This window comes from Strix uralensis, chromosome Z (assembly GCF_047716275.1).
Source record: "Strix uralensis isolate ZFMK-TIS-50842 chromosome Z, bStrUra1, whole genome shotgun sequence".
In the NCBI taxonomy this organism is placed as follows: domain Eukaryota; kingdom Metazoa; phylum Chordata; class Aves; order Strigiformes; family Strigidae; genus Strix; species Strix uralensis.
The window spans coordinates 13,848,652-13,860,675 of record NC_134012.1 but is presented as its reverse complement, the minus strand read 5'-3'; the positions used below and the strand labels follow the sequence as shown (position 1 = coordinate 13,860,675).

Here is a 12,024-nt window from a genome sequence, read left to right as displayed (position 1 = left end):
GAATACCAGCAGCATTATGCCTAAATATTGCAAATTTGATCTAATTCAAAACAATCTGGACACTGATGAACAAGTGATCAAGCTTACAAGGCCACGGGTAAAAAAAATTCAGAATTAAGTATTAAAGAGTATTGAAATGATTAGCAAGCATTTCCTTAAAAAAAAATTTATGTGGTAAAATCAGAAGAACTCATATGATTATCTACCTATTCTTCAAAATCTCCAGTTAAGTTTCTGATATTCAACACATATACAACAGGGGTACATAAAGAATTACAGAATAAAAAAGGTATATGGATTACAATTAACTGAGGTACCTTTAAGAAGTATGCTTCCAGTTCCCCATTAATTTGTCATTTTGATTCAGAGCAGTTTCAAATCATCAAGTACTGAAAATGTAAACTTGACTGTATTTGGTCAAACAAGTTTCATACTACACATTATTTGAAATACACTCTAAGGGTATAGAGAGAAGTATCATCCTGGGAAGAATCTTCTGGCCCACCGCCCGTTACACTGGCTGCTGGACAATATTAACTGTGTTATTCCCTGAACCAAATCTTATATACAAAAATAGTGAAGTCACCTGAAAGTCAAAAGTACATTGCTACATTATTCTTTAATTGAACTGTATTTCCACCTGCACCTCTGGTTTCACCATAGGTATCATTTTTGTATCATTCTGCTCACTTAAAAATTTCACCTTCGTTTTTTATAATATTCTTTCATTGCAACATTTCCCAAATTTGTTTCTAAGATTTAAAGCGCTCTCTGCCTTAGTTCTGTACAGTAAAAAGATCTGTAAAGAGACCACTTACTACTTTTCCCAATTTCTTTTAAGTAAACATACATTATTTTAAAAGTAATTAAACCTAACTCTTGAGCTATTTGGAGTTTAAATTTCAGTGTTTCCCCTAATTCTGTTAAAGGGGATCTAATCCCTGACCCGAGGGCACTACTGAAAGTGCCTAGCCTTTTACATGAAGCTTAAAAACCTTTAAATCGAAACGAGTTATGGGAATTTTGCCTCATTTTTAAAATCAGAAAAAGACAGGGCTTGATGGCAAGCTGATTCTTAAACATTTTGGAGCATGGCAGGATCATGCGTGCAGAGTTTGAGATTAAGATTCCCTGTTAAATTAGCACATTTTCTTGTTTCAAATCCCTGCAGTCCCAAGCTATTAAAAATAAATACATGGTATGTAAGTAGTACTCTGTCTAGAAGAAATAGTCTTCAGTTTAGGACAGATCTAGTCACTAAGGCTTAGAGCACTGTCTCATCCCAAGGAAGCAGCAAAGTCTACATTTAAACAGAGATCTGCAGCTCAGTTTCCCAGCAACCGAAACTCCCATAAATGTCTGTTACAAACACAGTCCTGGTACAGGTTTGGAAATAGCAAGATTAACACCAGGACTTCCCAGCAGTGCTGTGGCCACCTCACAGTGTGAAGCTGTGAACAGGAGCATCAAGCAAGCATGAGTACAGAGATCAAGTAAGTTACAAAGCACTACTTTAAGTTTAAAGCAATAAATGCATCAAAGCCTGGGATGCCAGTTACTTCACCACAGCCTGCATATGTAAAGAATGAGACTTTCTTTCCAGCCTCTGACTCTCAAAATGATCTGTCAGCATTGAGGTGTCTACCCAAAGAGCCATGTTTATCCTGCAGTTACATATGATGGAGGTGGGTTAAGAAAGAAGTCAGTGTTACCTGATCAGCACATTTAATATCGAATACAAGGAACAATTAAAGATGTAATAGTGTTTTCTTTCAAAAGCAAATACCCCATTTTCAGAATTAATCTAATGAGAAATCATGAGACTCTAATGACTAGAGGCTGAGAGTTCAAGGACTTAAGAAATAGGGACAGTATAACCTGAAATGCCACTACACCCCATCTGCCCCCACCTTCACGCTAATGATGTACATCTAGGCATTATACACTTGCAAGCAACATTGCTACGTAAAACAGTTCAGGTTTACTCTTTATTAAGACCCTACCAACCTAGAAATGCTTCTGCCAGCTTTCTTCTTGGTTGCCACATATAATTTTCTATATTTCCATTCTTATCTTTGTTGATTAGCAGCACAGCTGAATATAGACTCATAATAGGCACAGTGGGACAGAAGCTACCAAACTGATACCACAACTTTGCAAGTGATGCTGCAAACACTGCTATGGAGTCAGAGGGTGATGATACTACTGAGGACTATGGTGTCACTGTGAGAATCACGATCACATACTACAATTTCTATTTCCTGCTGCTAAAAAACCTAAGAATTTAGGAAGTACTTGACATTGATGCAATATAAGCCATTCTAGACTTTTGAGAAGTGAAAGACCAATGTAAACTCTATCCCAAGATGGACTTTGCTTGTTGATTTGCAAAACCCAAATATGTGAATGTCAGTAAGGAAAAGAGACAAATCACTTGGAATGAGGGTGGTGTTGATTTTTTTACCCTAAAGTTTTTCCAATTCAAAAGAGAACTCTTTCTGCTATTAACAGAAGAGTTCTGATGAAATTGAGTTCTGCCCAACATACTGTTGCAAATGTAGGTCAGAAAGCAACTTATGCTTTCTATAGTTTATGCAACTATGTAAGTGCTATTTTTTCTAAGGCATGCCCTACCCCCAGAAAACATTAAATCTGAATTTCTCTTTATTGTCACTCCATTGTTCATTTTTAAATACCTGCTCTTACCTTTAATGCCACAGGTAAACTGAAGTACGTATCTTTTGACGTTAGCAAGAGATTTATGATAGGAACATACTGTTTATTTTGAATTTGAACTGTTGGATTCACCAAGAAGTTTCTCAACAATGAGTCCAATGAACCATAGAAGGAAACACTTCCACCAGCTTCTTCGAAACCTAAAATAAATGCTACCTTGCTCATTCGCCATTTAAGTCTTTACAGCTGTGAATTATAAGCATACTTTCCAACCTGTGAGATGTATCTCACAGTAAATTATTGGTCTCTGTTGTGCCTGAGACAAAGCACATGCAATTACAGTGTGAGCTAAATATTATGAAGTAGAAACAATTCTTAATTGACTGAAATGAGCCATCAGCTGAAAAAGATGAACTGCAGGTGTTATACACATAAATGTACAGTCAAACAAGTCTATGAAAAAAAATATCTGAAAAACATGGAACACACATACACCCCTTCAGAGAACAGTACTGACCTTGTTGTTCACTCTCTGCTTCAACTTTCGCAGGACTCGGTGCTATGGGAAGGGGTCGAGGAGGACGAGGCTTTGGAGTTGGGGGAGATATTTTTTTTCTTCCAATGTACTCTACATAAGTTCCTGGGAAATCCCCCCTCTCCCCTGTGGTTTCATTAAAGCCATTTAACCAACCAATTTCCTCAGGCTTTGCTTCTTCCCCTTCACTGAATCCAAGTGCTAGTAAGGTACCTTTATTCACAGTTAATATATCTCCTAAGTGCAAGTCAATGTCTTCTTCTCGCTCTTTTTTGTAGTCATATAAAGCTCTGTATTGATATCCTTCGGCACTCATCTCGGCAAATGATTTAATGTTCAAAAGTGTTATTAAACAGTATCAAAATGCAATTGTCCAGTTATATTTTTATATACAGAGAGATTCAAGATGTATTAAACAGGATAATAAAAACGTCAATAGCAATGTCTAAGTAACGAAATCCACCAGAGAATCAAAAAGCACCAGGATCTGACATTTCACTGCTGATGCTTTTACTGATGTATTTATTCTGAGACAATGATTGTTGCAGAAGTATGCGTTCCACTTCTTCTACGTCTAGCAATATCCTTCCAATTAGTTTTTTTTCTGGGCTTGCTGGCACTTCTGGGTCTCCATACTCAAGTTCAGCTGATTCTTGTAGCTGGTCACTTCTTCAGATGTACTTGCCACAAATTGCCCACATACCTTAAGTATTCTGCCACCAAACCTTGCACACATGCTCTGCCTGGAAAGAGAAGAAAAAAAATATGGTGAAATAATTTCAAATTCTTTTGATGATTGTGAACTTGGGATTCCACTTACAACTTAAGCTTTCTCCAACCCTGGCAGAGGTGGTGTCCCACAAAAGAACCCTAAAGAACAATACAATAAGTGACCTCACAAAAGAATCTGCCAACCAATCCTTGCGTTTTTATAAAGGATGTATGTCTAATTACTTGAACCAATTTGCACCCGTGCAGTATGAGGCATGCTTCCTTCTCTGTGGCTTATGGCTACTCAAGTCTCAGAGCGAGAGGACAAAGCCCTGGAGCTATCCCTGTAGTGCAATATCTAACCTGGCAGCAAGATTTTACATGTTATCTCCCTGAAGACACACAGTCACAATCCCTCCCTACAAGAGGTCTGCCAGGACAGAGGAAGACCTCACTGTAATTAGCGCTGACACTCACCACTGGGGTATTCAATCTCCTGCTGTTTATGCAGAGAGTGAGGACGAGCAATAATCTCCAACTCAAAGCCTATATTACAAAAAAATCTATTAGAGGGAGAGGTCTTTTCATAATATGCAGGAGAACCAAGAAGTCCAAAATGCTTTTAGTTGATGAATACCATACTTCTGTTTTCTTAAAAAGAGGGGCTTCCCCACTCCCCCATCTTCCAGATCTTTTTTTAATGTGTTTATGGTATAATACTAGAAAAACAATCAGCAACTGAAACAGGCACACCCAGACCACCTAAGCAGCACTAGCAGGAGGAAAACATCAGTGTGTATGCTTAAATTACACTAAAGGCAAGAGAATACAGGCCTGAGATTTGACTCAAGGTTGCCCAACCATAAAGGAAAAATATGACTAAAAAATCAATTTAGAAAACAGTAGCTTAAAGACATATAGAACAGTGAAAGTTTTCTAAACATTATTTCAACTGTTACTCATTTTCATCTACTTAAAAAGACAAGCCCCGACATAATTTGAAATGCTACACTGGGAACCAGAAAGCGCCAACTACTCAAAGTTGCACTGAAACTCCTAAACTACATCTGAGTAAAAGACCCATGGGGGCCATGTAATACCAGCAGGTAAAATATTGACTGTGTACTATGTAGTTAGTGTACAGAAAGCTGATTTTTTTTTTTTGAGAAGCACTCCTTTTTACATTTTAGAGAGACACTAGTAGACAGGACTGGAACAGGGAACCTCTGACAGCTCTTTTCCACGCCATTTCCTCCAATGTCTCAGTCATCAAGTCCCTGGAACATGACTAATTGACAAGTTAAAAGTGTTCATAAGAATGTATATGGGCTTCCTTTGCCAGTGAATGACCCTAATCCCTAATTTGTATGTGGCTCCTCTTCAGCCCATCAGGTCTAAATATAATTCCCTGCAGTTTACTTCACAACATCTAACAGGATACAGAAGAAAATCTTGTAAATTCTCAAAGAGCCTCCTTATCATCCCTTGCAGTTTTTGCTGTAGGAAAGAATTATCTGAGCCTGAATTAAGACTTCTCATTTCAAAACGCCTACACACAAGTATTTATTTTAATAACTTGCAAATCTATCCACGTGGATTACACATCCAGATCCCACCAAAATTTTAATGGGAAATTTCTGCAGCCACTTCTAAGCAGTATAGTTTGGTTTTTTAGATCACGCTACCAAACAGATTTTGCAATTAACGTGAAGAGTTTCACTGATACCTTATTTTGCCTATTCTACCAGAGGAAAGCATACAGACAAGAACTACAAAAAAAAAAAAGGAAGCAAAAATCTAAAGCACAAGTATCAATTAAATTGTACAGAAGCCTTTTCAAAAGCATGGGTTCCTCCCATTTCATACAGCAAGGGAACAAAATGCACTTACACACCTTAGATCTAAGTGTTGGAGCTAATCTAAATGTTTCCAATCAAAACCAACTATGCACAGCAAAACCTGCTAGAAAATTACCACTTTGACTACATTAAATATTCTGAAATATTTATTTTCTTTTTAAGAAAGGTTCAACAAGTGCTCTGCTACAACTACTCATTTCACTCCTACTGCCTACAGGCATTTGGCAGTCAGCGAAGTCAGTCTTCTAAATGCTGCATAGTTTAACTGACTTGACCTACTCCTCTGATCTTTTATTATCAAATGTATCATAGCAACTATGGCGAGATACTTAAAATGAGTACTTTGTGTCTCTTACACTTGGTCAGACAATACAGAACTGGAAATGTTGTAATAAGATAAAAACTGCTTATGACAGTTTTTAAGCATATTTTTAAAACTAAAAACCTGAATCAGATAGGACAAAAGGTCCGATTTACTTGCATGTTAGAACAACTCAGTGCAGTTATGGTAGCAAAGTTTCCCTAAATTCAATTTCCTCAGGGCTCAGACCAGCAGTACCGGTTCATAGTCACTCCTCAGCATTGCCCTTGGTACAGGGCCCCCAGCATTCTATCTCCTAACTGATCTACGGTTTGTGTACCTAGAGACACTCTGTGGGTGAGCCATGCTGAACTTCTTGGATTTATGTCTTTTTCTATTCTCACAATCTGTCAGGTTTGGGATTGGAGGAAGACTCAGACTCCAAGAACCTTGCAGACAGCCCTAATCCAGGGACAGGCACCGGTTCTCCACAGCAGCATCTCCAAAGAGATGACAATGATCTCTGACAATTCTTTACTTACCACTGTTAAGATCCCATATAAAGAATTGTCCTTTACTTAAAGTGGAGTTACATGGTCTCTAAACTCAGACATTTTGACTCAAACTGACTTAAACTGATTAGTCTTAAAATAAATAGCTTGTAGACCATCTTAAGTAGAGACAAAAAAACAAACCAAACACTTTAGGCAAGAAACATTGTTATATTTGAGATGATGTATTACTGGATTTCCATTTGGCTGGTGGAATGGAAAAGGAGGAAGAAGTATTGTAAGAGAATCAAGCACTCATTTGGTTTTTATTTACTGTCTAAGAGCTTGATCCCGATGGAATATTCCTGAGTTCAGGCAGAATTCTGGTCTCTCAGCAGAATGGATTTTAAGTTGAGCATTTCAACAGTTATAAAATTTAAAATTCAACAGAAAGATGAGATGCAAGAGATTCCTGTAAATTTAAGTGGAAAAGGAAGGGGACCTGAAAGCTTCCCCTCCACTCCCCTCTTCACCCCCTATTAAAAATGATGTCCAGCTCCCACTCCACTGGTACCCAAGCATTTCCTCCCACACTAATTAGCATTCCTTTGGTGACCGAGAATAAAAACTTCTACTTCACGAACCCATGTTACTACCAGTCTAGAGGGGTGCATGTGTGTTACCAATACAGCACCCCTATACCAAGACAGGAAAGATTTTCTTCACTTTTATATTAACTCATTTAATAACTGTATCTCCTCATACTGCCATGTCTCTCATACTTATTCCAAAAATCCCTGGGGAAACAGTGCCTAACACGAACTTCCCTTCTGCTGCAATTACAAGCTTCGTCAATAGAAGAGCAGACTAACATACCCAGGGAGGCACTGAAATAAGGAGAATTGAAGTGTAAGTGGGGAATTTGCCTGGAGACTGACTCTTCTCCCCACTAGGTGTCCGCACACCTGTAACCCAAACCGCGGTTATCCCTGAAGCACGACGGTGATGATGATGCTGCCGCTCTCCCAGTGCAAATGACCAAGGTAAGTACCACTACTTTCTGCAAGAAAGCGAGGACCATGATATATCGTGAAGAAGGAGATGCATACCTATAATACCTTTTATAGCGCTTCCAGTCTTTGGAAGAGCGATTTTGAGCCCGGGGAGATTCTACCGCTGAACAAGTTCAAATACGAACACATGCAAGAAGTACATTCACATCATCGTGGACACTGTAAAAAGCACGTCCCATTTTGGAACATCTCAAAGATTATATGCGGGCTGCAAAGCTACGGAAGAAGGCAGGGGACCATCAAGACCACTTCAGAAAATTCATTAAAATGGTAGTAATTAAAAAACCTAGGAAGGCAGTACAAACTGAGCTGCCATCCTGTTAAGAGGCCGGCAAGCTAACTCCCTCCTCCGAGAGTCCTGCGCCGACACGCACCCGGCCGGCGGTCACCACCGCAGATGAGCCGCTCTCCAGGGGCCGGAGCTCGGTCCCGGCGCCCCAGCCCCGGTCGGGGGGCGCAGCCCCTCCACCGTCAGGGCAGGGCTGCGCGAAGACGGCGCTCCCCGACCGGGAGACGGTCGCGGAGCCGCCGGGACCGCCCTCGACGGAGACCCGGGCTCAGGCAGGCTCGGCGCCGCGCGGCCCGCTCCCCGCTCCGGCGTCGGCCGCCTCAGAGCTTCCTACGGACACCCCCTCCGCTGCCCCGGGGACGTCACCCGGGCGGGGGCACCAGCCCGGCTCCCCACACCACATGGCGGGGCCGGGGCTCCCGGGCAGCCCCTGCGTTCGACGGGCCTCGCTCCCCGCCCGGCACGGCGCGTCGCCCGCCCTGCCCGACCAGGAAGCGCCGAGCCGGGCCGCCCCCGGCCGGGAGAGAAGTTCCACCGCCCCTGGGGCTCGGCGCCGGCCGCAGCGGGCGGCCCACCCGGGCCTGCCGCGCCAGAGGGCTCGGCGGCGCCACAGCCGGCCCCGGACGAGGGAAAAAGTTGCACGGGGCGGCGGCACCCCCGCCTGGCCTGCCACCCCGCAGGGGCGGCCAGTGCCCGGGTCCCGGGCGGCTGCACGGCCCCGCTCCCCTGCCCCGGCGGCCACCCGCGGTGCAGCGCCAGGTGAGGCGGCCGCAGCGGCGCTCACTTTACCTCAGTAGCAGCGGTGCGGCCGCCACCGTCTCCCTGCGGCCGCCGAGCAGCCGCAGCTGCCGCCGCGTCGCCCCGCTCGCCTGTCCGCTCGCTCGTCTGTCCGTCCGCCCCGCCGCGCTCCCGCACCGCACTCCCGCCCGCCGCGCTCCCCGTCCCAATGTCTCCGCGGCGCCGTGCCCGCCCCTGCCCTGCCTTCGCCCCGCCCCTCGGCGCGTCCGCCAACCCGTGCCGTCACCGCCCCCGCCCCGCCCCGCCCGCTGACTGACGGCGGCCGAGGGGCGGAGCCCCCGCCCCCGCCCCGCCCCGCGCCGGCGGCGGCCTCGGCCGAGGGCGGCCGGCGGGCCGGGCGGCCGGCGGCGGTGTTGAGTTGCACGCGGCTGCCTCCCGCGGCGGAGGGGTGGGGGGTCGCCACCCCCGGGCGCGGCGGCCGGCGGTGCCGGCGAGGCCCGGGCGCCCCCTAGGCCGCCGGAGGCCGGGCAGCGGCAGTGAGAGGAACACGTGCTTCTGCCTGGTTCCTCTTTGGGGATTTTTCTCCTCTTTTTTGCCTTTCCTCCCCCCCAGACAGACGTAATATGGTGGTTGGTGAAGCGTGCCCTGAAAGAAACAGCCGGCTCTGCTACCCGGTACCAGGGCCATGGGTGTCTGGCCGGGTCCAGAGCAGGGTCGCGCCGTGTGACGAGGCGATGGCAGCCCGCTCTCCCTCCGGGCTGCGTGGGGCACCAGCTCGGGTCTGCTGGTCCTCCCCTGGGGTGTGGGGCACCAGTTCCGGGCCGTGGTCTTCCCCTCGGGCCTGTCCAGCCCTGTGTCACCAGGAGCCCCGCACCATGCCAAACGCCCCTCAGCCCAGGCCTAGCCAGAACCTCCTTACAGCAGGCACAGTCATATGGGTGGAGGTGGTAGCTATCTGCAGCAGCAGAGATTGTCAGTTGATGCCAGTATTTACCATCACACGATGTCCAGGTTTGCTAGGCTCCATGCAGCGCCAAATAAAATGACATATTCCCTGCCCCAAGGAGTGCACAATCTCCAGTGGATCTGACAACATGAGGGTGTGACACAACACCACGAGGTTGGAGCAAGAGAGTTGTGCTGCTGAGGTATGTGCTGTGTTTGAACAGGCCTCTGTTTATCTTTAGATACTAATATGCGTACATATGTTACCATGACTCAGTCATTGTAGGTGTTGCTGTGAAAGAGGAGAAAGTGGTTTAAGCAAAGATGTAACACATCCAGCCTGTCAGGGAATGAATGCAAGGGCAGATGTGCAAGAAGCAAGCTAAAAGTTCATCAAGATCCATGCTATGAATATAAGGGTCAGGGGTTGACCTGATCAAAGCAGCCAAATGAAAGATACGTAGAACATCAAAAGCATTTGTCAAGGACAGAGTGCAAGGATGAGGCCTTGAAATATCCTGTGAGAAACTGTAGGACTGGCAAAGTAAGACAGCCTAAAGTCTTATGAGTGAAAGAAGAGTATGTGTTGGGAGGGGAGGGCAGGAAGGGAAGAGTCTGCCTTGCTTTAATTTGGCAGTTGAGCATCCTGAAACAGCGAATTAGCTTATGGTCTGATCACAGACAACAGAGAGAAAACAGAGAGAGTTTTACTACAACAAGGTGTAATTACTTTTTGCCAAGTGCAATAGATCAGTGAGCATGGTTTTGGAATCCTTAGACTTTTGGAGGTATTTTTCCTGAAAAAAATGTTCTAAAACAAGAAATTTGATTGTACCAAGTGTGGGTAAAAAGTGGAAATCTCTTACCAACTATAATTTCATTAAAAGATGGTCTTCCATGGCCTATTATGCTTTGGGGAGGATTTTGCTTTTTTCCCCATTGACTTCCTAACTTTGCAAGCTTCCAAAAGACACTAGAAGGATGTTTCCTGACACCCAGTAATCATTTCTGCATTGATTCATTAGGACTCAGTTCACTTCAGGACTTCAGATGAGAGAAGATGACAGCTCCTAAGGCCTCTGGGATGACAGCGTGGATCTGACCCCACAGGGACGTGACAGAGCATTGTGAGGCTGCAGCCTTACAGTTGCAGGATCCAGTGCCTGGAAAATGGTAAAAATGCCCTCATTGGCCTGTCTGGCAATCTAAACACAGAGAATGACTTTTAAACTAAACATTCCTTTTGGAACAGAGACTGGTGTTTGTACATAAAGCAAAAGCATTGCTGTAATTTAAATAGTAAATAGTAAAATTATTGAGGGAGATGGCAGCTCTTGTCTCATACGTTTTTTTCTGGGATTGAAAACACAGGCAGAAGCAGAGTTAAGAAAGAATGTTCCATTTCTTCTGTCCAGACTGCTGTCTCTGGCATTTGCTGTTGCTGAGGGCAAAAACAGCATGGATTTTGAAAGGGATTAGACAGACTGGCTGGTTGGAATGCCAGTCCTGGGCACTGGCCTGACAATGGGTATTTAAGGGAACTAAAAACCTCTCAAGCAGTGGTTCCCAACTGGTGAGACTAGAGTTGTCCACAGGTGAAATGCAGGGCTACAGTCAATGGCTGTGCTCCCTCCCTGCTGGTATGGTGACCCTCACTGGAGGGGAAATTCTCCAGGGCAGAGTCCAGGACCTACTTCCTGCTTCCCCTCTGTAGTAGCTGAGCATCTTGGTCTCCGCTTTCTTTACCAGTTTTCTGCCCTGAACCTGAATTTTGACTTCACCTCAAGCACCTCATTTGCTGCTTTCTCTGTCAATCAAAGGGAGAAAGGGACCCAAAAAAGGGAAAGTAGGCAATAGCAGCAGGTTGCTTTCTGGCACCCCTTGCTGGCTTTACTCTCATGCCTATTGTAACTTCTGTCTCAAGGTCACTCCAGCTCCCTCACATCCCTTTCCTTACAGACCCCAGCATTATACTGGTGTCTCCAAGAATAATTTTCTATGTCCAAGCTTGGTAGTTGAATGTTTGCTCTAGGAACACTGCAAAGCAGTAGTCTAGTGTAAGGCTTGATAAGGAGGGGGATCCACAAGTTGAAAATCTGGGTTCCTTCTTCAAGCAGCTACTTTTTGGGAGGTCTTAAGGACTGCATAAAGCTTTTGCATATAAAGCTTACAGTAGGCATAATGCATGTAGACATGTTTGATTAGGTCTAGATTTGTTGAGAAGGATATTCTTGACCAGTTGAAAGGTTAAGTCACTTAGGCAACATGTAAACAGGAGGGATTGTCAAGGCAACAGTCAGTAGAAAGAAGAAGACAGAAAGGTGAAATATGGGTAGAGGACAGGATTATCAAGGTACAAGCCATAGACACTTATTCTTGCTAAGGAAGACAACTGTAGCCTCCATC

General features: G+C 44.8%; 1 protein-coding gene across 3 annotated transcripts in view; it reads right to left on the bottom strand.

Annotated features, from left to right (window-relative positions):
* PIK3R1 (phosphoinositide-3-kinase regulatory subunit 1) overlaps positions 1-8,848 on the bottom strand; it is a 59,634-nt gene extending 50,786 nt beyond the window's left edge. The window contains exons 1-2 of one of the 3 annotated variants that reach the window (XM_074857118.1): positions 8,725-8,848; positions 3,194-3,954 (exon numbers count right to left, since the gene is read on the bottom strand). In XM_074857118.1, coding sequence (XP_074713219.1) covers positions 3,194-3,527 — 334 coding nt within the window. In that variant the 5' untranslated portion in view covers positions 3,528-3,954; positions 8,725-8,848. Of the gene's footprint in view, positions 1-3,193; positions 3,955-7,449; positions 7,469-8,724 lie in introns of those variants that run through there. The other 2 variants (XM_074857120.1, XM_074857119.1) reach the window with 2 other exon arrangements.
* Between the last annotated feature and the right edge of the window lie 3,176 nt (positions 8,849-12,024).